Here is a 26633-nt window from a genome sequence, read left to right on the forward strand (position 1 = left end):
TGAGTTACATCCTGTATTATACTCCAGAGCTGCACTCACTATTCTGCTGGTGCAGTCACTGTGTACATACATTACATTACTGATCCTGAGTTACCTCCTGTATTATACTCCAGAGCTGCACTCACTATTCTGCTGGTGCAGTCACTGTGTACATACATAATATTACTGATCCTGAGCTACATCCTGTATTATACTCCAGAGCTGCACTCACTATTCTGCTGGTGCAGTCACTGTGTACATACATAATATTACTGATCCTGAGCTACATCCTGTATTATACTCCAGAGCTGCACTCACTATTCTGCTGGTGCAGTCACTGTGTACATACATTACATTACTGATCCTGAGTTACATCCTGTATTATACCCCAGAGCTGCACTCACTATTCTGCTGGTGCAGTCACTGTGTACATACATAATATTACTGATCCTGAGCTACATCCTGTATTATACTCCAGAGCTGCACTCACTATTCTGCTGGTGCAGTCACTGTGTACATACATTACATTACTGATCCTGAGTTACATCCTGTATTATACTTCAGAGCTGCACTCACTATTCTGCTGGTGCAGTCACTGTGTACATACATTACATTACTGATCCTGAGTTACCTCCTGTATTATACTCCAGAGCTGCACTCACTATTCTGCTGGTGCAGTCACTGTGCACATACATTTCATTACTGATCCTGAGTTACATCCTGTATTATACTCCAGAGCTGCACTCACTATTCTGCTGGTGCACTCACTGTGTACATACATTACATTACTGATCCTGAGTTACATCCTGTATTATACTCCAGAGCTGCACTCACTATTCTGCTGGTGCAGTCACTGTGTACATACATTACATTACTGATCCTGAGTTACAACATGTATTATACTCCAGAGCTGCACTCACTATTCTGCTGGTGCAGTCACTGTGTACATACATTACTTTACTGATCCTGAGTTACCTCCTGTATTATACTCCAGAGCTGCACTCACTATTCTACTGGTGCAGTCACTGTGTACAGACATTACATTACTGATCCTGAGTTACATCCTGTATTATACTCCAGAGCTGCACTCACTATTCTGCTGGTGCAGTCACTGTGTACATACATAATATTACTGATCCTGAGCTACATCCTGTATTATACTCCAGAGCTGCACTCACTATTCTACTGGTGCAGTCACTGTGTACAGACATTACATTACTGATCCTGAGTTACATCCTGTATTATACTCCAGAGCTGCACTCACTATTCTGCTGGTGCAGTCACTGTGTACATACATTACATTACTGATCCTGAGCTACATCCTGTATTATACTCCAGAGCTGCACTCACTATTCTGCTGGTGCAGTCACTGGAGATGTTATTTTTATATCTATGTATTGTGCCTCGGTCACTATTTGTAATTGTTATCTTTTCCTCTTTTCCTCTGTTGTTCACATGTTTGCCACTAGAGGGAGTCATTTAACACCACAGTAGAGGTTCTCATTCTTCCTCCTCTGCCCTTTGGCTTCTCTGCGGCTTCATGAAGTTTTAATAGATCCTAGAAATGTATTTCCTGAGGATGTTGGAGTAATACTGATAAGGAAATCAATCAATACAGACAGGTATGGTAATCTATACGCTGCCAATAGTGCGTCACTTAACAACTGTGCTATTAGTAGTACAGTGAAAGTATTCACCCCTTTGGCATTTTTCGTGTTTTGCTTCCTCACAACCTGGAATTTCACAGGGTTTTTTTGAGGGTTTGCATCAGTTCAAGTGAAGAACCTGCTGACAACTGAGAACATTTGTTTTTCTTTTTATTGTGAAGCAAACAACAAATAGGACAAAAGAAGTGCAAACTCTACTGTGCATAACTATTCACCCCCCTAAAGTCAGTACTTTGTGAAGCCTCCTTTTGAAGCAGTCTCTTTGAGCTTTCCACATCTGGCCACTGGGATTTCTGTCCATTCCTTAAGGTGTGAACAGCGATCTTCACGTCTGACCACAGATTCTCCATTGGATTAAGGTCTGGGCTGTGACTCGGCAGCTCCAGAACATTTCCACGTTTCCCCTTACACCGCTCCAGTGTTGCTTTAGCAGTATGCTTTGGGTCATTGTCTTGTTGAAGGTGAGCCTCCGTCCCAGTCTCACATCACTGACAGACAAACAGGTTTTGCTGCAGAATATCCCTGTATTTCGCACCATCCGTCGTCCCCTAGGCTCGGACCATTATCCCTGTCCCTGCTGCTGAAAAACATCCCCACAGCATGATGCTGTCACCACCATGTTTCACTGTGAGGATGGTGTTCTTGGGGTGATGAGATTTGTTGGTTTGGCACCAGATATAGCGTTTACCTTGGTGGCCAAAAAGTTCAATTTTGGTCTCCTCTGACCACAGCACCTCCCTCCATACATTTGGGGAGTCTCCCACATGTCTTTTGGCAAACTCAAAATGAGCCTTACACTTTTTGTGTGTAGGTTAAGGCTTTTTTCTGCTCACTCTTCCATAAAGGCCACCTCTATGGAGTGTACCTCTGCTTGGGAACTCTGCAGCTCCTTCAGGGTTACCTTTGGTCTCTGTGCTTCCTCTCTGATTAATGCCATCCTTGCCCGGGATGAGAGTTTTGTTGGGCGCCCTCTCTTGGCAGGTTTGTTGTGGAACCATGTTCTTTCCATTTGATAATGGATTTGATGGTGCTCCGGGGATCATCAGAGATAGGGAGATTTCTTTGTAACCCAAGTCTGACTCTGACTCGTACTTCTCAACAACTTTGTCCCTGACTTGTCTGGAGATCTCCTTGGTCTTCGTGGTGTTGTCTGGAGATCTCCTTGGTCTTCGTGGTGTTGTCTGGAGATCTCCTTGGTCTTCGTGGTGTTGTCTGGAGATCTCCTTGGTCTTCGTGGTGTTGTCTGGAGATCTCCTTGGTCTTCGTGGTGTTGTCTGGAGATCTCCTTGGTCTTCGTGGTGTTGTCTGGAGATCTCCTTGGTCTTCGTGGTGTTGTCTGGAGATCTCCTTGGTCTTCGTGGTGTTGTCTGGAGATCTCCTTGGTCTTCGTGGTGTTGTCTGGAGATCTCCTTGGTCTTCGTGGTGTTGTCTGGAGATCTCCTTGGTCTTCGTGGTGTTGTCTGGAGATCTCCTTGGTCTTCGTGGTGTTGTCTGGAGATCTCCTTGGTCTTCGTGGTGTTGTCTGGAGATCTCCTTGGTCTTCGTGGTGTTGTCTGGAGATCTCCTTGGTCTTCGTGGTGTTGTCTGGAGATCTCCTTGGTCTTCATGGTGGTGTTTGGAGATCTCCTTGGTCTTCATGGTGGTGTTTGGAGATCTCCTTGGTCTTCATGGTGTTGTTTGGTTAGTGGTGCCTCTTGTTAATGGTGTTGCAGCCTCTGTGGCCTTTCAGTAAAGGTAAAGTGTATATACTGACAGACATGTGACATTAGATTGCAGACAGGTGGATGTCCTGTCACTAAGCATGGGATTTGCTTAACATATTTATTAATGACCTTGTAGGGGGCATACAGAGTACTATTTCAATATTTGCAGATGACACTAAACTCTGCAGGGTAATCAATACAGAGGAGGACAATTTTATATTACAGGAGGATCTATGTAAACTAGAAGCTTGGGCTGATAAATGGCAAATGAGCTTTAATGGGGATAAATGTAAGGTAATGCACTTGGGCAGAGGAAATAAAATGTATAATTATATGCTTAATTGTAAAACTCTGGGCAAAACTGTCACTGAAAAAGACCAGGGTGTATTGGTGGACGACAAGCTCACGTTTAGTGGCCAGTGTCAGGCAGCTGCTGCAAAGGCAAATAAAATAATGGGATGCATTAAAAGAGGCATAGATGCTGATGAGGAGAAGATAATTTACCTCTATACAAGTCACTAGTGCGACCACACTTAGAATACTGTGTACAGTTCTGGTCTCCGGTGTATAAGAAAGACATAGCTGAACTAGAGCGGGTGCAGAGAAGAGCGACCAAGGTTATTAGAGGACTGGGGGGTCTGCAATACCAAGACAGGTTATTAGAGGACTGGGGGGTCTGCAATACCAAGACAGGTTATTAGAGGACTGGGGGGTCTGTAATACCAAGACAGGTTATTAGAGGACTGCGGGGTCTGCAATACCAAGACAGGTTATTAGAGGACTGGGGAGTCTGCAATACCAAGACAGGTTATTAGAGGACTGGGGGGTCTGCAATACCAAGACAGGTTATTAGAGGACTGGGGGGTCTGCAATACCAAGACAGGTTATTAGAGGACTGGGGGGTCTGCAATACCAAGACAGGTTATTAGAGGACTGGGGGGTCTGCAATACCAAGACAGGTTATTAGAGGACTGGGGGGTCTGCAATACCAAGACAGGTTATTAGAGGACTGGGGGGTCTGCAATACCAAGACAGGTTATTAGAGGACTGGGGGGTCTGCAACACCAAGACAGGTTATTAGAGGACTGGGGGGTCTGCAATACCAAGACAGGTTATTAGAGGACTGGGGGGTCTGCAACACCAAGACAGGTTATTAGAGGACTGGGGGGTCTGCAACACCAAGACAGGTTATTAGAGGACTGGGGGGTCTGCAACACCAAGACAGGTTATTAGAGGACTGGGGGGTCTGCAATACCAAGACAGGTTATTAGAGGACTGGGGGGTCTGCAATACCAGGACAGGTTATTAGAGGACTGGGGGGTCTGCAATACCAAGACAGGTTATTAGAGGACTGGGGGGTCTGCAATACCAGGACAGGTTATTAGAGGACTGGGGGGTCTGCAATACCAAGACAGGTTATTAGAGGACTGGGGGGTCTGCAATACCAAGACAGGTTATTAGAGGACTGGGGGTCTGCAATACCAAGACAGGTTATTAGAGGACTGGGGGGTCTGCAATACCAAGACAGGTTATTACACTTGGGGTTATTTACTGTGGAAAAAAGAAGGCTTAGGGGGGATCTTATTACTATGTACAAGTATATGAGGGGACAGTACAAAGACCTTTCTACTGATCTTTTTACTCTGAGGCCTGAGACGGGGACAAGGGGGCATCTTCTACGTCTGGAGGAAAGAAGGTTTGATCATAATCACAGACGCGGATTCTTTACTGTAAGAGCAGTGAGACTATGGAGCTCTCTGCCGCATGATGTGTAATGAGGGATTCACTACTAACATTTAAGAAGGGCCTGGATGCCTTTCTTGAAAAGTATAATATTACAGGTTATATATACTAGATTCCTTGATAGGGCGTTGATCCAGGGGACTAGTCTGATTGTCGTATGGAGTCGGGAAGGAATATTTTTCCCCAATGTGGAGCTTAGTGTTTGCCACATGGGTTTTTTGCCTTCCTCTGGATCAACATGTTAGTCTATGGGGTGAACTAGATGGACTTAGTCTTCCTTCAACCTTAAAAAACTATGTTACTATTAGTGTTGAGCGAGCACTAAGATGCTCGGGTGCTCGAAGCTCGGGCCGAGCTCACTGTGATACTCGGGTGCTCGACCCGAGCAACGAGCCCAATGTTAGTGTATGGGAGACCCGAGCATTTTTGCAGCGGCACCCCCGCAAAAATGGGTGAAAGCCTAAAAAGTGGCCAAAACGATAGTGACAGCGCTCAAATGACATGGGGACAGCATGGGAAAGACCCCTGGAAGCATCTCTGACACCCAGGTCACTGCCTAAAAGTGTGCCCATCAGAAGTTATCCTTGCCGCATCAGAAGATGCAGACTTGCAACTATCCCCGTGCAAGTCCTTGTCCCAGGGCAATGTTCAATTGTACCTCCCCCATTCCTTGCAATGCAAGCGCAAGTATGCAGCCTGCCACCCACCCACCCCCAGGCTGCAATACCATACTGCTAGCTTGCACTTGAAATGGGGCCTTTTAGTTTGGAGGAGGCTGAAGCTGGCCACTACCTCATGGCTGCTTTGGCAGCGAGGTATCCATACTCAGTCCCCAGCCGCCCGGCGGCCGGGTGTCCACGCTCGGTCCCCAGCCGCCAGGGGGCAGCCAGGTGTCCATACGCGGTCCCCAGCCGCCCCGCAGCCAGGTGTCCATAAACGGTCCCCAGAAGCCCCTATTTCTCCTTGAAACTTCTCCCACACTTTTCCTAGCCTGGCCTGCTTTAGTGCAGCATTGGACGAGCCCACCAGAGAACCAGACTCCTCCGGTGGGCCCTGGCTTCTCTATCAGGGGGGTTGAGAGTGCCAAGGTGAGGAGCATGATGAGGATGATAGAAGTTAGCATCTGCTTTGTTTTGTTGTAATGCAAGCTCATGTATGTAGTAGCGGCTAGGCCTGAGGTGGTCCGCGTTTTGGCACATATCCTACCTCCTCCGAGGATTGCTGGATGTTTTCCTGCTACTATCCCAGTTCTATGACTCCCGTTAAAACAAAGCTTCAGGTGATGAATGATGGATGAGGTGGTGGCAAAGGAGAAAGAGCAGGAGGAACAGGGACCATTCACATCAATATCAGGCCAGTCAACCACATATGTCTTGTAGGATATGTTTCTGTACCAAAAGGAGCAGTTCAGCTACACAGTTATAGGGCATACAGTGAGTGCAATGCCTACCAAAAATTTTGAGGCACTCCAATGCCCCTTGGAAGTGACATGGAGGTCAGAGGGCCTTAACTAAACCGTTTTTTCCATTTATAGCAACTGGGTCTCCTGTGCACTGTTGGCCTAAGCAGTAAATGGAAGGCTTTCCAAAAATTATGAGGAACTGCAATGCCCCTTGAAACAGACGTGGATTACAGCGTACTAAAAACCTTCTACCCATTATTGGGGAGTGGGTCTCCCTTAGTTTTCGCCTTTGCATTGAAAAGCAAAAGCTGACTAAAATTAGGAGGAAATGCAATGCCCGTTGGAAGAGTCGTGGAGATTAGAGGTAATTAAAAACAACATTTCAATGCCCCTTGGAAAAGTGGTGGAGGTCGCAGTAGCTTAACAAGACGGTTTTAATGCCCCTTACAAGAGCCATACAGTACAGCATCTTAAAAACATTATTCCCATTATTGGGGAGTGGGTCTCCCATAGTCTTTGTCTATGCCTTCCAAGCAAAAGCTGCCAAAAATTAGGACGGAGGAACTTGCAATGCTGGCAACACGGACCACGGTCACCCTGGTGATATAGAGGCTGAGGATAAGGAGAAGAGCAAATAACAGCCAAAATGAGGAAGCGTATACCCATGTGTGGGTGTGAAGCGGTGCATGGAAATACACCTCCCGAAATAACACAGTGGATTTGACTTTATGTTACTCTGCTGTCATTTGGTGGTGATGAGAAGTCTGGCCCAATCCAGCCCTTGTTCATTTTGATAAGGGTCTGCTTGTCAGCATTGTCAGTTGACAGGCGAGTGCGCTTATCAGTTATAATTCCCCCAGCGGCACTAAAAACACGCTCCGATAACACACTAGCGGCAGGGCAGGCCAGGACCTCCAAGGCGTACAGAGCGAGTTCATTCCAAGTGTCCAGCTTGGATACCCAATAATTAAAAGGCACAGAGGAATCACAGAGGACGCTGGTACGGTCGGCAAGGTACTCCATCAGCATCTTTTGAAACTTTCCATTCCTTGTGAGAGTACCCCGCGCCTCAGGGCCTGTAAGCTGGGCGGGTCTCAGAAAACTGTCCCAGAACGTTGACAGTGTTCCCCTGCCTCTGCTGGATTGGAGTTGCATCTCTCTCGCCTGTACGCCTTGGTTGGTCAACGAACTGTGACCTCTGCCGCTAGCGTGTTCAGATGGGAATTTTTTTAACAGTTCTGCAGCAAGGACCTTCTGGTACTGCCACATTTTTGTAGACCTCTCCACCACAGGAATAAGAGAGTGAAAGTTCTCCTTGTAGCGGGGGTCTAAAAGTGTCACCAACCAGTATTGACTGTCACCCAACATTGAGACAACGCGAGGGTCACGGTTAAGGCAGCGTAACATAAAGTCAGCTATGCGTGCCAGAATGGTAACGGCCAAGACTTCCGTGTCCTCACCAAGATGACGACTGACCATGCTCTCCTCCTCCTCCTCCTCCCCCCTGTCCTCAGGCCACCCACGCTGAACCGACTGTATGACAGTTGTACAGGTACTACCGTCTATAGCGCATGATACCAGCTCCTGTTCTTCCTCCTCCTCCTTCTCCTCCTCCTCTCCCTCATTGTCCCCCAATGCACATTGGGATGAGATTAGGCTGGGCTGTGTGTAATCGCCCACTACGGCTTCTTGATCCATCTCATCATACTCTGGCTGCAATGCCTCCTCTTTAATTCTCTGCAGAGAGCATTGCAAAAGACAGACAAGTGGGATGCTGACACTAATGATGGCGTCATCGCCACTCACCATCTTGGTGGCCTCCTCAAAGTTTGTCAGGATGGTACATATGTCAGACATCCAGGTCCACTCCTGAGGTCTTATGTGTGGAGTCTGACCTGAATATCGACGGCCTTGTTGCAGCTGGTACTCCACAACTGCTCTCTTCTGCTCACAAATCCTTTGCAACATGTGGAGGGTAGAGTTCCAACGTGTGGGGACATCACATACCAGTCGGTGAGACGGAAGCTGCAAACGCTGCTGCAACACAGCAAGGGCGGCGGAAGCTGTAGCCGACTTGCGAAAATGAGCTGACAGGCGGCGTACTTTGACGAGCAGATCTGGCAACTCGGGGCACGATTTAAGAAACCGCTGAACGACGAGGCTAAGCACATGAGCCAGGCATGGTACGTGTGTGATCTCACCTCGCCTCAGAGCCGCCACCAGGTTACGGCCATTGTCACACACGACCATGCCGGGATGTAGGTTCAGCGGTCTCAGCCACAGATCTGCCTGCTCTTTCACAGCTGTCCACAACTCACAAGCAGTGTGAGGTTTATCACCTAAGCTTATGAGTTTCAGCACAGCCTGTTGCCGCTTGGCGGAGGGAGTACTGCAGTGCTTCCAGCTTGTAACTGATGTGGTGATATCTGAAATGGAGGCTGAACATGATGAGGAGGAGGAGGAGGATGCACAGGAGCTGTACACTGTGGGGGCAACTCTGACTGACATAGGGCCCGCAATCCTCGGTGTGGGGAGGATGTGTTCCGTCCCAAGGTCCGACTGGGTCCCGGCTTCCACTATGTTTACCCAGTGTGCCGTCAGAGAGATGTACCGTCCCGGGCCACAAGCACTTGTCCTCGTGTCCGTTGTCAGGTGGACTCTCCCAGTAACTGCGTTGTTGAGGGCACGGCAGATGCTTTGGGACACGTGCTTGTGTAGTGTGGGGATGGCACACCGGGCAAAATAGTGTCGGCTGGGGACCGAGTACCGAGGGACGGCCACCGCCATAAGGTTGTGGAAGGATTCCGTCTCCACCAGCCTAAAAGGCAGCATTTCCAACGCAAGCAGTCGTGAAATGTGCGAATTTAGGACTGTGGCCTGTGGGGCGTTAGCTGCGAATTTCCGCTTTCTTTCAAAGGTCTGGGATATGGACAATTGAACGCTGCGGTGGGACGTGGACGTTGATGCTGTTTCTTGAGAAACTGCCATAACAAGTGAAGACTGAGAGGAGGGGGCATCTTTACATGCAGTATGGACAGGGGATTGCCTTGCACGCACAACAGGGGGTTCTATTGCACGCACAACAGTGGAAGAAGCAGTGGTGACACCCGCTGACACTGGTCGTGAACCCTGGGGTTCGCCCCACAAAGTCGGGTGCTTTGCTGCCATGTGCCTGATCATGCTGGTGGTGGTCAGGCTGGTAGTTTTGTCACCCCTGCTGATGCTGGCCTGGCAGGTGGTACAAACTGCCTTTTTGGGGTTATCAGCAGTCTTTAAAAAAATTCCAGACTCTGGAAGACCTACCGGTTGTACTGGCAACGTCCCTCGTGTTGGTGTTACGGGGAACGGTTGCCTGCCTTCTGTCTGCAGCCACCACACTGCTTCTTCCTGCCTGTTGGGGTACTCTGCCTCCCTCCCCCTGTGTGCTGCTGGCCTCACTCTGCATGTCCTCCTTCCACGTTGGGTCAGTTACTAGATCATCCACCACCTCCTCCTCTTCCACTTGCGCACCACGATCCTCCTCCTCACTTCCTGGCAATTGTGTCTCGTCATCGTCCACCTCTTGTGACAGATTGCCAACGTCGCCTTCCTGTAGCCGTGGCTGTTAAAATATTTGGGCATTGCTACATGGGATCTCCTCTTCCACCACTTCAAGCGGAGCAGGCGAGGGGCACAAATATGGAAATGGACCAGTGAACAGCTCTTCAGAGTGTCCAAGTGTGGGATCACTTGCTGTCTGACGACACTCGGCATGGTGGGAGGAAGGAGCATCAGGGTGAGGAGGAGTATGCGGTCGAGACTCACGGCTACTAAGATTTGACCGTGTGGAAGACAGACCGGAGGTGGTGGTGCCCAGGTAACTGGAAGTATTATCTGCTATCCAATTAATAACCTGTTCACACTGATCAGTTCGCAATACTGGTGTTGTTCTGTGCTTCCCTAGTAAATTCGGTCAAGAAGTGGGAGCGAGAAGATGTGGCTGTTGGTTGTGGCACATTTTCACCTTGGCCACGGCCCCGTCCTCTGCACGCACCATCACCAGAACGTCCAGTTCCACGTCCCTTGCCACGCGCCTTGCCCATTGTAAATGAAGTAAAATAGCTTACACTCGCACTATCAATGGAAAAAGGGTAATAAAAAGGAGATTAGAACCGTGGAAGAGGAAAACCACAGTTCTAGTTCTCTGGCCTACACCTGACGCTTTTAAATAATCTGAACAATCAGGGAGAAAATATTACTGGTTTTTTTTTTACGTAAAACAGGCCAAAAGCAGGATAATACAGGGATTTGACCCGTGGAACTGCAAAACCACAGTTATAATTTACTGGGGTATACCAGACTTTTTTAAATAGATATATTTGGGGCTGAACAGTGAGCGACACACTCAAACTGTTTTTTTTATGTAAAAAAGACCCAAAAGTGGATAATACAGAGATTTGACCCGTGAAGGGGGCCAATATCCATGGACCTTCCCAGCCTATTTATATCAGCCTACAGCTTTCTGTTTTGCCTTTGCTGGTTATTAAAAATTAGGGGGACCCTGAAATAACGACGTGGGGTCCCCCTTATTTTTATTAACCAGCTAAGGCAAAGCAAACAGCTATGGGCTGATATTAATAGGCTGGGAAGGTCCATGGATATTGGCCCCTTCCTAGCCTAATAACACCAGTCCTCAGCTGGCCCAATTCTGGTGCTTAGCCTCAGCTTTTCCCGATTGCCTTGGTGCGTTGGTAATTGGGGTAATGGTTTTGGGGTTGATATCAGCTGACATCAAGCCCAGGGGTTAGTAATTAAGAGACATCTGTCAGACATCCCCATTACTAACCCCATAGTCAAAAGTAAGAAACACACAGACACAAAAGTCCTTTATTTGTAAAAATCTCTCCCCGACAAATTCCCTCTTTTACCCATTTATTACCAAAAAAAAAGTAGTCCACAGGGTCCGGCGTAATCCAAATGGAGGATGGTGGCTGCTGCTCCAGTCTACAGAGCTCAATACACTGGATGAAAAAGACGGGGATCGTCGTGGGACCTCCATTTGGATTACGCCGGACCCTGTGGATTACTTTTTTATTTATTTTTTATAATAAATGGGTAAAACAGGGAATTTGTCGGGGAGACATTTTTACAAATAAAAGACTTTTGTGTGTGTTTGCTTCTTACTTTTGACTCCGAGTTTAGTAATTGGGGTGTCTGATAGACGCCCCCCCATTACTAGCCCCTGGGACATTACACAGCAGACATCACCTCCACAATCTCATTGCCACCGCACCAATCGGGAAGAGCCAAGCCTAAGCGCTTGAATCTAATGGATGAGCGTGCGCCCTCTAGTGGGCTGCGGGAGACTCTTTTCTCCTGATTTAAAGTCTTCTGGGATTCATGTATGTGATTATTACACTCAGCTGACAGCCGGGGGGCTCTGCGCTCACCAGTCGCCATTTTCTGAAGCTCTTTGAAAATACGCAGATGATGCGCCAAATCTGTGGCCAAGATGATTTCTCGCATGAGGTCCAACATCCTCTGATAATCCTGTAGGGGGAGACACAAGAAAACGGCATCATCAGGACATCAAAGTGTCCGCATCCCCTCGCTGAGACCCCCGGGGATTTCTAGGGTTCATCTTTTCTCACCTTTCTTGAAAACTGTTCGAAGATGTTACACCCCTGTGAGTTGAGGATGGCGATGGCCTGAGCAAAGTGATGTCTCTGCGGGAAGAAGACAGAATCCTCGTCATTACGGTTCATATCCTGACTCTAGTCACACCCAGAGCTGCATTTATAATCCTTTAAGACCCATCCTATGGGCCGGATGTGGGAGTCTCAGCCACTCACCTCCATTACGGAGCCCTCGGAGCTGTACAGAGCCGCAAGAACCGATTTCTAGATGGAAAGAAGGAAACGTTTATTTGGAAACTTAGAGGGTTGAGATGTAGATGCCGACCAGGAGGATCCGAGGAACGAGGAAACCTACCGAGGCCACCTGGAAGGAATTGTTAGTCCCCCTGTGATCCAGATCGTGGCACATACACGACACAAACAAGGCAAAAATTTCAATATCCCTGAAAAAGCCAAAAGAAAAGTAAGAGAAAAAAAAAAGACAAGAAATCACGAAAATTGACAAAACTCCATATAAATGGCAAAAAGTGGCATGTGCCACATCGCCACCTAGAGGTAGAACAGGATATGGGACCTCCAGAATAACACTCTGTACTATGGCTCCATCTAGTGGTAGTACATTATGTGTCGCCACTAGGAAAAAACAACACTATGTCTCCATCTACTGGTAGCACAAGATATGGGACCTCCAGAATAACACTCTGTACTATGGCTCCATCTAGTGGTAAGACAGTATGTGTCACCTGTAGATAATACCACAATATGGCTCCATCTAGTGGTAGTACAGTATGTGTCACCTCTAGGATAAGACCGCAATGTGGCTCCATCTAGTGGTGGCAACAGAACGGGCACATTATAGGGGACGCCACTTACTCCAGATAATTGATCAGTTCCAGGTTCTTGTAGAGCAAGTAGCAGAAGTGTGACACAGAGAACGCATGCATCCAATTGTGATACGGGGGGTCTCTGTACCCCTTCTTCACCATAAGGCAAAATCTAAAGGCACAGAGATGTCCAACCATTAATCAATATTCAAACAGCAACTGACAGAAGATGGAGGAGTATCCTCACAGATCCCCCCCCCAGCTCCCCTCCACAGCTCCCCTCCACAGCTCCCCCTCATAGCTTCCCTCCCAGCTCCCCTCCACAGCTCCCCCTCATAGCTTCCCTCCCAGCTCCCCTCCACAGCTCCCCCTCATAGCTTCCCTCCCAGCTCCCCTCCACAGCTCCCCCTCATAGCTTCCCTCCCAGCTCCCCTCCACAGCTCTCCCCTCACATCTCCCCCTTACAGATATCCTCACAGCTCCCTCTTACAGATATCCTCACAGCTCCCCCCACAGCTCCCCCTTTCAGATCTCCTCACAGCTCCCCTTCACAGATCTCCTCACAGCTCCCCCCACAGCTTCCCCTCACATCTCCCCCTTACAGATCTCCTCACAGCTCCCCCTCACAGATCTCCTCACAGCTCCCCCCACAGCTCCCTCTTACAGATCTCCTCACAGCTCCCCCTCACAGCTCCCCCCACAGCTTCCCCTCACATCTCCCCCTTACAGATATCCTCACAGCTCCCCCTCACAGATCTCCTCACAGCTCCCCCCACAGCTCCCTCTCACAATTGCCCCTTACAGATCTCCTCACAGTTCCCCCTTACAGATCTCCTCACAGTTCCACCTCACAGCTCCACCCACAGCTTCCCCTCACAGTTCCCCTCACAATTGCCCCTTACAGATCTCCTCACAGTTCCCCCTCACAGACCTCCTCACAGCTCCCCTCACAGCTCCCTCTCACAGCTCCCCCTTACAGACCTCCTCACAGCTCCCCTCACAGCTCCCTCTCACAGCTCCCCCTTACAGATCTCCTCACAGCTCCCTCTTACAGATCTCCTCACAGCTCCCCCCACAGTTCCCCTCACAATTGCCCCTTACAGATCTCCTCACAGTTCCCCCTCACAGATCTCCTCACAGCTCCCCCCACAGCTTCCCCTCACATCTCCCCCTTACAGTATCCTCACAGCTCCCCCTCACAGATCTCCTCACAGCTCCCCCCACAGCTCCCTCTCACAATTGCCCCTTACAGATCTCCTCACAGTTCCACCTCACAGCTCCACCCACAGCTTCCCCTCACAGTTCCCCTCACAATTGCCCCTTACAGATCTCCTCACAGTTCCCCCTCACAGACCTCCTCACAGCTCCCCTCACAGCTCCCTCTCACAGCTCCCCCTTACAGATATCCTCACAGCTCCCTCTTACAGATCTCCTCACAGTTCCCCCTCACAGATCTCCTCACAGCTCCCCCTCACAGATCCCTCTCACAGCTCCCCCTTACAGATATCCTCACAGCTCCCCCTCACAGATCTCCTCACAGCTCCCCATCGCAGATCTCCTCACAGCTCCCCCTCACAGATCTCCTCACAGCTACCCCCACAGCTTCCCCTCACATCTCCCCCTTACAGATCTCCTCACAGCTCCCCCTTACAGATCTCCTCACAGCTCCCCCACAGCTCCCTCTCACAGCTCCCCCTTACAGATATCCTCACAGCTCCCCCTCACAGATCTCCTCACAGCTCCCCATCGCAGATCTCCTCACAGCTCCCCCTCACAGATCTCCTCACAGCTCCCCCCACAGCTTCCTCTCACATCTCCCCCTTACAGATCTCCTCACAGCTCCCCCTTAAAGATCTCCTCACAGCTCCCCCTCACAGCTTCCCCTCCCACCTCACCTCCACAGCTCCCCCTCACAGTTCCTCCCTCACAGTTTCCCCATACAGCTCCCACATACAGTTCCCCTCACAACTGCCCTCACAGCTCCCCCATACAGATCTCCCTTACAGCTCCCCCTTACAGATCTCATCACAGTTCCCCCTTACAGATCTCCTCATAACTCCACCTCACAGCTCCCCCCACAGTTCCTTCCTCAGTTTCCCCATACAGCTCCCACATACAGTTCCCTTCACAACTGCCCTCACAGCTCCCCCATACAGATCTCCATTAAAGTTCCCCCCACAGCCCCCCCTCACAGATCTCCTCACAGTTCCCCCTTACAGATCTCCTCCCAGCTCCCCCTCATAGTTCCCCCTCATAGCTTCCCTCCACAGCTCCCATTCACAGTTTCCCCATACAGTTCCACTCACAACTGCCCTCACAGTTTCCCCATACAGCTACCACATACAGTTCCCCTCACAACTGCCCTCACAGCTCCCCCATACAGATCTCCCTTACAGCTCCCCCCACAGTTCCCCCTTACAGATCTCCTCACAGCTCCCTCTTACAGATCTCCTCACAGCTCCCCCCACAGCTCCCCCTTTCAGATCTCGTCACAACTCCCCCTTACAGATCTCCTCACAGCTCCCCCTTACAGATCTCCTCACAGTTCCCCTCACAGCTCCCCCTCACAATTGCCCCTTACAGATCTCCTCACAGCTCCCCTTCACAGATCTCCTCACAGCTCCCCCCACAGCTTCCCCTCACATCTCCCCCTTACAGATATCCTCACAGCTCCCTCTTACAGATCTCCTCACAGCTCCCCTCACAGCTCCCTCTCACAATTGCCCCTTACAGATCTCCTCACAGTTCCCCCTTACAGATCTCCTCACAGTTCCACCTCACAGCTCCACCCACAGCTTCCCCTCACAATTGCCCCTTACAGATCTCCTCACAGTTCCCCCTCACAGATCTCCTCACAGCTCCCCCTCACAGATCTCCTCACAGCTCCCCCAACAGCTTCCCCTCACATCTCCCCCTTACAGATCTCCTCACAGCTCCCCCTTACAGATCTCCTCACAGCTCCCCCACAGCTCCCCCTCACAGCTCCCCCTTACAGATCTCCTCACAGTTCCCCCTTACAGTTCCCCTCACAGCTCCCCCTCACAATTGCCCCTTACAGATCTCCTCACAGCTCCCCCTCACAGATCTCCTCACAGCTCCCCCTCACAGATCTCCTCACAGCTTCCCCTCACATCTCCCCCTCACATCTCCCCCTTACAGATCTTCTCACAGCTCCCTCTTACAGATCTCCTCACAGCTCCCCCCATAGCTCCCCCTTACAGATCTCCTCACAGCTCTCCCCACAGCTCTCCCCTCACATCTCCCCCTTACAGATCTCCTCACAGCTCCCTCCACAGCTCCCCCTCACAGCTCCCTCTTACAGATCTCCTCACAGCTCCCTCCACAGCTCTCCCCTCACAGCTCCCCCTTACAGATCTCCTCACAGCTCCCTCCACAGCTCCCCCTCACAGCTCCCTCTTACAGATCTCCTCACAGCTCCCTCCACAGCTCTCCCCTCACAGCTCCCCCTTACAGATCTCCTCACAGCTCCCTCCACAGCTCTCCCCTCACAGCTCCCCCTTACAGATCTCCTCACAGCTCCCCCCACAGCTTCCCCTCACAGCTCCCTCTTACAGATCTCCTCACAGTTCCCCTCACAATTGCCCCTTACAGATCTCCTCACAGCTCTCCCCACAGCTCTCCCCTCACATCTCCCCCTTACAGATCTCCTCACAGCTCCCTCTTACAGATCTCCTCACAGCTCCCCCTTACAGATCCCCCTTACAGATCTCCTCACAGCTTCCCCTCACAGCTCCCTCTTACAGATCTCCTCACAGTTCCCCTCACAGCTCCCCCTCACAATTGCCCCTTACAGATCTCCTCACAGCTCCCCCTCACAGATCTCCTCACAGCTCCTTCTTACAGATCTCCTCACAGTTCCCCTCACAGCTCCCCCTCACAATTGCCCCTTACAGATCTCCTCACAGCTCCCCCTCACAGATCTCCTCACAGTTCCTTCTTACAGATCTCCTCACAGCTCCCCCTCACAGCTCCCCCTTACAGATCTCCTCACAGTTCCCCCTTACAGATCTCCTCACAGCTCCCCTCACAGTTCCCCTCACAGCTCCCCCTCACAATTGCCCCTTACAGATCTCCTCACAGCTCCCCCTCACAGATCTCCTCACAGCTCCCCCTCACAGATCTCCTCACAGATCTCCTCACAGCTCCCCCCACAGCTTCCCCTCACATCTCCCCCTTACAGATCTTCTCACAGCTCCCTCTTACAGATCTCCTCACAGCTCCCCCTTACAGATCTCCTCACAGCTCCCCCCATAGCTCCCCCTTACAGATCTCCTCACAGCTCTCCCCTCACATCTCCCCCTTACAGATCTCCTCACAGCTCCCTCCACAGCTCCCCCTCACAGCTCCCCCTTACAGATCTCCTCACAGCTCCCCCCACAGCTTCCCCTCACAGCTCCCTCTTACAGATCTCCTCACAGTTCCCCTCACAGCTCCCCCTCACAATTGCCCCTTACAGATCTCCTCACAGCTCTCCCCACAGCTCTCCCCTCACATCTCCCCCTTACAGATCTCCTCACAGCTCCCTCTTACAGCTCTCCTCACAGCTCCCCCTTACAGATCTCCCTTACAGATCTCCTCACAGCTCCCCCCACAGCTCCCCCTCACTGTTCCCCCTTACAGATCTCCTCACAGCTCCCCCCACAGCTTCCCCTCACAGCTCCCTCTTACAGATCTCCTCACAGTTCCCCTCACAGCTCCCCCTCACAATTGCCCCTTACAGATCTCCTCACAGCTCCCCCTCACAGATCTCCTCACAGCTCCTTCTTACAGATCTCCTCACAGCTCCCCCTTACAGATCTCCTCACAGTTCCCCCTTACAGATCTCCTCACAGCTCCCCCTCACAGATCTCCTCACAGCTCCCCCTCACAGATCTCCTCACAGATCTCCTCACAGCTCCCCCCACATCTCCCCCTTACAGATCTCCTCACAGCTCCCTCTTACAGATCTCCTCACAGCTCCCCCTTACAGATCTCCCTTACAGATCTCCTCACAGCTCCCCCTTACAGATCTCCTCACAGCTCCCCCTTACAGATCTCCCTTACAGATCTCCTCACAGCTCCCCCCACAGCTCTCCCCTCACATCTCCCCCTTACAGATCTCCTCACAGCTCCCCCTTACAGATCTCCTCACAGTTCTCCCCCTCACAGTTCCCCTTTCAGATCTCCTCACAGCTCCCCCCACATCTCCCCCTTACAGATCTCCTCACAGCTCCCCCTCACAGATCTCCTCACAGCTCCCCCTCACAGATCTCCTCACAGATCTCCTCACAGCTCCCCCCACATCTCCCCCTTACAGATCTCCTCACAGCTCCCTCTTACAGATCTCCTCACAGCTCCCCCTTACAGATCTCCCTTACAGATCTCCCTTACAGATCTCCTCACAGCTCCCCCCACAGCTCTCCCCTCACATCTCCCCCTTACAGATCTCCTCACAGCTCCCCCTTACAGATCTCCTCACAGTTCTCCCCCTCACAGTTCCCCTTTCAGATCTCCTCACAGCTCCCCCTTACAGATCTCCCTTACAGATCTCCTCACAGCTCCCCCCACAGCTCCCACTCACAGTTCCCCCTTACAGATCTCCTCACAGCTCCCCCCACAGCTTCCCCTCACAGCTCCCTCTTACAGATCTCCTCACAGCTCCCCTCACAGCTCCCCCTCACAATTGCCCCTTACAGATCTCCTCACAGCTCCCCCTCACAGCTCCCCTCACAGTTCCCCTTACAGATCTCCTCACAGTTCCCCCTTACAGATCTCCTCACAGCTCCCCCTTACAGATCTCCTCACAGCTCCCTCTTACAGATCTCCTCACAGCTCCCTCTTACAGATCTCCTCACATCTCCTCACATCTCCTCACTGCTCCCCCCTCACAGTTCTCCCCCTCACAGTCCCCCCCCTCACAGTTCCCCCTTACAGATCTCCTCACAGTCCCCCCCCTCACAGTTCTCCCCCTCACAGTTCCCCCTTACAGATCTCCTCACAGTTCCCCCCTCACAGTTCTCCCCCTCACAGTTCTCCCCCCTCACAGTTCCCCCCCTCACAGTTCTCCCCCTCACAGTTCTCCCCCCTCACAGTTCCCCCCCTCACAGTTCCCCCCCTCACAGTCCCCCCCCTCACAGTTCTCCCCCTCACAGTTCCCCCTTACAGATCTCCTCACAGTTCCCCCCTCACAGTTCTCCCCCTCACAGTTCTCCCCCCTCACAGTTCCCCCCTCACAGTCCCCCCCCTCACAGTTCTCCCCCTCACAGTTCCCCCTTACAGATCTCCTCACAGTTCCCCCCTCACAGTTCTCCCCCTCACAGTTCCCCCCCTCACAGTTCCCCCCTCACAGTTCCCCCCCTCACAGTTCTCCCCCCTCACAGTTCCCCCCCTCACAGTTCCCCCCCTCACAGTTCTCCCCCTCACAGTTCCCCCTTACAGATCTCCTCACAGTTCCCCCCCTCACAGTTCTCCCCCTCACAGTTCCCCCCCTCACAGTTCCCCCCCTCACAGTTCTCCCTCTCACAGTTCTCCCTCTCACAGTTCCCCCCCTCACAGTTCTCCCTCTCACAGTTCTCCCTCTCACAGTTCTCCCTCTCACAGTTCTCCCCCCTCACAGTTCCCCCCCTCACAGTTCCCCCACTCACAGTTCTCCCCCCTCACAGTTCCCCCCTCACAGTTCTCCCTCTCACAGTTCTCCCCCTCACAGTTCCCCCTTACAGATCTCCTCACAGTTCCCCCCTCACAGTTCTCCCCCCTCACAGTTCCCCCCTCACAGTTCCCCCCCTCACAGTTCTCCCCCCTCACAGTTCCCCCCTCACAGTTCTCCCTCTCACAGTTCTCCCCCCCTCACAGTTCTCCCCCCTCACAGTTCTCCCCCCCTCACAGTTCTCCCCCCTCACAGTTCTCCCCCCTCACAGTTCTCCCCCCCTCACAGTTCTCCCCCCTCACAGTTCTCCCCCCCTCACAGTTCCCCCCCCCTCACAGTTCCCCCCCTCACAGTTCTCCCCCCCTCACAGTTCCCCCCCTCACAGTTCTCCCCCCCTCACAGTTCTCCCCCCTCACAGTTCTCCCCCCTCACAGTTCTCCCCCTCACAGTTCCCCCTTACAGATCTCCTCACAGTTCCCCCCTCACAGTTCTCCCCCCTCACAGTTCCCCCCTCACAGTTCCCCCCCTCACAGTTCTCCCCCCTCATAGTTCCCCCCTCACAGTTCTCCCTCTCACAGTTCTCCCCCTCACAGTTCTCCCCCTCACAGTTCTCCCCCCTCACAGTTCTCCCCCCCTCACAGTTCCCCCCCTCACAGTTCTCCCCCCCTCACAGTTCTCCCCCCTCACAGTTCTCCCCCCCTCACAGTTCTCCCCCCTCACAGTTCTCCCCCCTCACAGTTCTCCCCCCTCACAGTTCTCCCCCCCTCACAGTTCTCCCCCCCTCACAGTTCTCCCCCCCTCACAGTTCTCCCCCTCACAGTTCCCCCTCACAGTTCTCCCCCTCACAGTTCCCCCTCACAGTTCTCCTGACATGTCAGCATAATACAGACCTGATCAGTGTCATCCGGTCGATCTTGTAGTTGCTGATGAAGCCCATGTCTTCAAACATGCTGAGAGTGGCCTGCAGGGGGCGACATGGACACAAAATAAATAATACGTATAAAACACAGACCTGTAATGTCACATATGAGGGAGAACCGACCCAAGAGCTGGCAATCTAAAAACCTGAGAAGCAGTGGAAAACCAAGGCGACACTGAGGCTTGTGCTGACCCGTGAGACACCCGGCCATCACACAACGGGGGAGGAACCAGAAGGGCTGATATTTGTGATTTTCAGAACGATGGTATATTTCATTATCATTATTGGAGCAGAGTATGGCGGTGTTATAAGGGTAGAGCGCATAGTCATAGTAGACTTTTATGTGCATTGTATCGGTATCATCTGTGCACTTCATAGTTTTAATGAGTTTACACCTTTCAGCGCTGGAATTTCAGCAGTTTACGGCAGAATTATTTCTATACTCTACAATACTTATATGTGAACACTGAATAAGAATGATTACACATTATGGCGGTATTATTTATGTACTTTAGAGTACTATCATGCGCACTCTGTATAACATTGATATGGGACACCTTATGGCGGTAATATCTGTGTACTATACTGTGTACACTGTATAACACTGATATTCAACACTTTAGACCCTATTTGTATTTTATATAGTGCCATCATGTGCACTCTAATCACCGATACTGGACACTTCACGGCAGGATTACTTGTATTCTACATAGTATCATTATGTGTGCGCTCTATAGCGCTGAAATTACACACTTTATAGCAGTATCTGTATTCTACATAGTATCATTATGTGTGCGCTCTATAGCGCTGATATTACACACTTTATAGCAGTATCTGTATTCTATATAGTATCATTATGTGTGCGCTCTATAGCGCTGATATTACACACTTTATAGCAGTATCTGTATTCTATATAGTATCATTATGTGTGCGCTCTATAGCGCTGATATTACACACTTTATAGCAGTATCTGTATTCTATATAGTATCATTATGTGTGCGCTCTATAGCGCTGATATTACACACTTTATAGCAGTATCTGTATTCTATATAGTATCATTATGTGTGCGCTCTATAGCGCTGATATTACACACTTTATAGCAGTATCTGTATTCTACATAGTATCATTATGTGTGCGCTCTATAGCGCTGATATTACACACTTTCTTGTGCACTTTGTAGTATTTTTATGTGATGTTACTTATAATGACAAGTGAATTTTGTGTCATTTCCACTAGAGGGCGATGCTGTATTCTACACTGTGGATACAGATCATAATTCATGCCAGTAATCAGAAATGAGAGAGTGATCTGGTTATAGACAGTCGTGGCTGAAAGTGTTGTCACCCTTGAAATTGTTCCAGAGAATGCAGTATTTCTCCCAGAACATTATCACAATTCCACATGTTTTGTTATTCACAGGTTTATTTAATTTGTGTCTATTGGAACAACACAAAAAACCTGAGAAAAAAGGCGAATTGGACATAATTTCTCACAAAACCCCAAAAATAAACCAGAGAGGATTGTTGGCATCCTCCACTTGATATTTAGCTGCCCCTTTATAATAAATAACTGCAATCACTTCCTATAACCATCAGCTTCTTACTCCTCAGCTGGGATCTTGGACTCTTCTTACAATCTGCTCCAGGTCTCTCATATGTGAAGACGTCTTCTCCCAACAGTAATTGTAAGATCTCTCCACAGGTGATCAATGGGATTTAGATCCGGACTCATTGCTGCCACTTCAGATCTCTCCAGCGCTTTGTTTCCATCCATTTCTGGGGGCTTCTTGAAGTATGTTTGGGGTCATTGTCCTGCTGGAAGACCCATGACCTAGGACGCACACCCAGCTTTCTGACACTGGCCACTACATTGCAACCCAAAATCCTTTGGTAATCTTCATGATTTAATGATACCTTGCACACACTCACGGCTCCCAGTGCCAGAGGCAGCAAAACAACCCCAAAACATCTTTGAACCTCCACCATATCTGACTGTAGGTACTGTGTTATTTTCTTTGTAGGCCTCATTCCATTTTCTGTAAACAGTAGAATGATGTGCTTTACCAAAAAGCTCTATCTTGGCCTCATCTGTCCACAATACGCTTTCCCAGAAGGATTTTGGCTACTCTCGTACATTTTGGCAAACTGCAGTTTAGCTTTTTTATGTCTCTGTGTCAGCAGTGGGGTCCTCTGGGGTCTCCTGCCATATCGTTTCATTTCATTCACATGTGGACGGGTAGGTTGCTCTGACAATGATGCACCCTGAGCCTGCAGGACAGCTGGAATTTCCTTGGACCTTGATTGTGGTTGCTTATCCACCATCTGGACTTTCCTTTCATCAGTTTTTCTCTGCCGTCCACGTCCAGGGAGATTAGCTACTTCCTGATTATGTTGTGCACCGTGGACAAAGGAACATCAAGATCTCTGGAGACTTGTAACCTTGAGATTGTTGATGTTGTTGAATAATTTTTGTTCTCAAGTCCTCAGACAGTTCTCTTCTCCTCTTTCTGTTCTCCATGCTTAGTGTGGCACACACAGACACACAATGCAAAGATTGAATCAACTTCTCCCCTTTTTATCTGGTTTCAGGTGTGATTTTCATATTGCCCACACCTGTTACTTTCTACAGGTAAGTTTGAACAAGCATCACAAGCTGGAAACAAAGTTGTTTATCCACAATTTTGTCCGGACCATTTTTGGGGTTTTGTGTGAAATTATGTCCAATTTGCCTTTTATTTCTGTTTTTTTTTGTGTTGTTCCAATACACACAAAGGAAATAAAGGTGTATATAAGAAAACATGTAATTGTAATAATTTTCAGGGAGAAATACTTCATTTTCTGGAACAATTTCAAGGGTGCCAACACTTTCGGCGATGACTGTAAGGGAGTGTACTTGTTATATGTAGGGGTGTATTGGTTATATATATGGGATATATTGTACAGATTATATATGGGGGTGAACAGATTATATATGGGGGTGTATTTTTTATATAAGGGGGCGTTTGGTTATATATGGGGGTGTACTGGTTACATATGGGGGTGTACTGGTTATATATGGGGGTGTACTGGTTATATATGGGGGCGTACTGGTTATATATGGGGGCGTACTGGTTATATATGGGGGCGTACTGGTTATATATGGGGGTGTACTGGTTATATATGGGGGTGTACTGGTTATATATGGGGGTGTACTGGTTATATATGGGGGTGTACTGGTTATATGGGGATGTACTGGTTATATATGGGGGTGTACTGGTTATATATGGGGGCGTACTGGTTATATATGGGGGTGTACTGGTTATATGGGGATGTACTGGTTATATATGGGGGCGTACTGGTTATATATGGGGGCGTACTGGTTATATATGGGGGTGTACTGGTTATATATGGGGGTGTACTGGTTATATATGGGGGTGTACTGGTTATATATGGGGGTGTACTGGTTATATGGGGATGTACTGGTTATATATGGGGGTGTACTGATTATATATGGGGGTGTACTGGTTATATATGGGGGTGTACTGGTTATATATGGGGGTGTACTGATTATATATGGGGTGTACTGGTTATATATGGGGTGTACTGATTATATATGGGGGTGTACTGATTATATATGGGGGCGTACTGGTTATATATGGGGGCGTACTGGTTATATATGGGGGTGTACTGGTTATATATGGGGGTGTACTGGTTATATATGGGGATGTACTGGTTATATATGGGGGTGTACTGGTTATATGGGGATGTACTGGTTATATATGGGGGTGTACTGGTTATATATGGGGTGTACTGGTTATATATGGGGATGTACTGGTTATATATGGGGGTGTACTGATTATATATGGGGGTGTACTGGTTATATATGGGGGTGTACTGGTTATATATGGGGGTGTACTGATTATATATGGGGGTGTACTGGTTATATATGGGGTGTACTGATTATATATGGGGGTGTACTGATTATATATGGGCTGTACTGGTTATATATGGGGCTGTACTGGTTATATACGGGGTGTACTGATTATATATGGGGGTGTACTGATCATATATGGGGTGTACTGATTATATATGGGGGTGTACTGGTTATATGCGGGTGTACTGGTTATATGGGGGTGTACTGGTTACATGCAGATCGCCTTGCTGGTTGCCTTCCCCACGGACTCACCACAGCTGTGTCATCGTCGGGGAGGGATCGGGGGGTGTAGGTGAAATTTGCAAAATTGGGATCAATTGTGGAGACTGCGGGGATCCCGTCACTCTCCAGTTTCTTGGCTTCTTCATCACAGACCTGGAACAGATAACGACGTGCAGATCATTATGTGACCAGGACAAACGTGTCGCTGAAGATCCCATAGAAGATCCCCACTGATGATGTCACACTGCCTCCTGCACAGGTCATGTGACCGGGTGACAACAACTGCGCCAAGCTATCCCTAATACTTTACACTGCAGGGGCGGTAGACATTCCCGGGCCCTGGTGCGTGAATACGTGTGTCGTGACAATGTCAGGAGGTTGCGGGGTCCACAGCAAAACGCCAAGTACGATCCCCGGCACCAAATACTGAGACCAAAAGTGCCATTTTATATTAAAGGGATCCGAGTTTTATATTTGGAATAAACTTTTTTAATTTCTGGGCCATTTTGAGATCTCAGTGAATGAGAAGGTTCTCGTATCTATTTAGGAACATTAATCCTGTACCCGCTGAAGGGGATACAACTGTATCAGTGCAGACAATGCTCTGCGGTCTCCGGACTGATACATTGTAACAAACCAGCAGAGGTTAGTGTCACTGCGGATGATGTGTTTCGCTCAGCATTGTACCCAGGATGAGCTGTGCACAGGATTACTGCCTCTGAATGGAAACAGGAGTGTTGTTCTCGTTCAGTGACGGCAAACCCTGAAAATGGGGTGGAATTAAAATGTCTTGAGGGAAGGGGGAGATCTGTGCACTAAAATGTGGGAGTTATCGCAGTGGGCAGAGATTTGATTTCTGCTGTGTGGACGGCTGCCTCGATGGTTGCACGTCTTCTTAAATGTTTACTCATCCACAAAATAGTTTAGACTGGACTGAAAAAACTTCCTGTCTAAGGAAATCTCTCAAAGTTTATCAGAAAGTTTTAGAACATTTTTTGAAGCAATAAATTGGTCCATGGGAATTATGATGAAGAATTTCATTTCCCGTTGGTATGGTGGCACCAGGAGAAAGGGGCTCAGGCTCTCGGAGTCCTTCTAACAGGAAATACAGAAGCCCTGGAGCCGTCGTGAATCGGGCCCTGCAAAAGCCATGAATCGGGCCCTGCACAAGCCGTGAGCCAGACCCTGCACCAGCCGTGAGCCGGACCCTGCACCAGCCGAGAACCGGACCCCGCACCAGCCGTAAGCCGGACCCTGCACCAGCCGTGAGCCGGACCCTGCACCAGCCGTGAGCCGGACCCTGCACCAGCCGAGAACCGGACCCCGCACCAGCCGTAAGCCGGACCCTGCACCAGCCGTGAGCCGGACCCTGCACCAGCCGAGAACCGGACCCCGCACCAGCCGTAAGCCGGACCCTGCACCAGCCGTGAGCCGGACCCTGCACCAGCCGTGAGCCGGACCCTGCACCAGCCGTGAGCCGGACCCTGCACCAGCCGTGAGCCGGACCCTGCACCAGCCGTGAGCTGGACCCTGCACCAGCCGTGAACCGGACCCTGCACCAGCTGTGAACCGGGCCCTGCACCAGCTGTGAGCCGGGCCTTGCACCAGCCGTGAGCCGGACCATGCACCAGCCGTGAGCCGGACCCTGCACCAGCCGTGAGCCGGACCCTGCACCAGCCGTGAGCCGGACCCTGCACCAGCCGTGAGCCGGACCCTGCACCAGCCGTGAGCCGGACCCTGCACCAGTCGTGAGCCGGACCCTGCACCAGCCGTGAGCCGGACCCTGCACCAGCCGTGAACTGGACCCTGCACCAGCCGTGAACCGGACCCTGCACCAGCCGTGAGCCGGACCCTGCACCAGCCATGAGCCGGACCCTGCACCAGCCGTGAGCCGGACCCTGCACCAGCCGTGAGCCGGACCCTGCACCAGCCGTGAGCCGGACCCTGGACCAGCCTTGAGCCGGACCCTGGACCAGCCATGAGCCGGACCCTGGACAGGTC

At 50.3% G+C, this 26633-nt stretch overlaps 1 protein-coding gene across 4 annotated transcripts in view; it reads right to left on the minus strand.

Moving 5' to 3' along the window:
- PDE2A (phosphodiesterase 2A) overlaps positions 1–26633 on the minus strand; it is a 758587-nt gene that overhangs the window by 43155 nt on the left and 688799 nt on the right. For all 4 annotated transcript variants that reach the window (XM_073661082.1, XM_073661081.1, XM_073661080.1 and 1 more), the window contains 7 exons: positions 24663–24785; positions 20470–20540; positions 12983–13105; positions 12465–12552; positions 12326–12373; positions 12125–12199; positions 11924–12023 (listed from right to left, as the gene is read on the minus strand). In XM_073661082.1, coding sequence (XP_073517183.1) covers positions 11924–12023; positions 12125–12199; positions 12326–12373; positions 12465–12552; positions 12983–13105; positions 20470–20540; positions 24663–24785 — 628 coding nt within the window. The remainder of the gene's footprint in view (positions 1–11923; positions 12024–12124; positions 12200–12325; positions 12374–12464; positions 12553–12982; positions 13106–20469; positions 20541–24662; positions 24786–26633) is intronic.

Source organism: Phyllobates terribilis, unplaced genomic scaffold (assembly GCF_046119375.1).
Source record: "Phyllobates terribilis strain yellow unplaced genomic scaffold, ASM4611937v1 Scaffold_2__4_contigs__length_985480577, whole genome shotgun sequence".
Classification (NCBI taxonomy): domain Eukaryota; kingdom Metazoa; phylum Chordata; class Amphibia; order Anura; family Dendrobatidae; genus Phyllobates; species Phyllobates terribilis.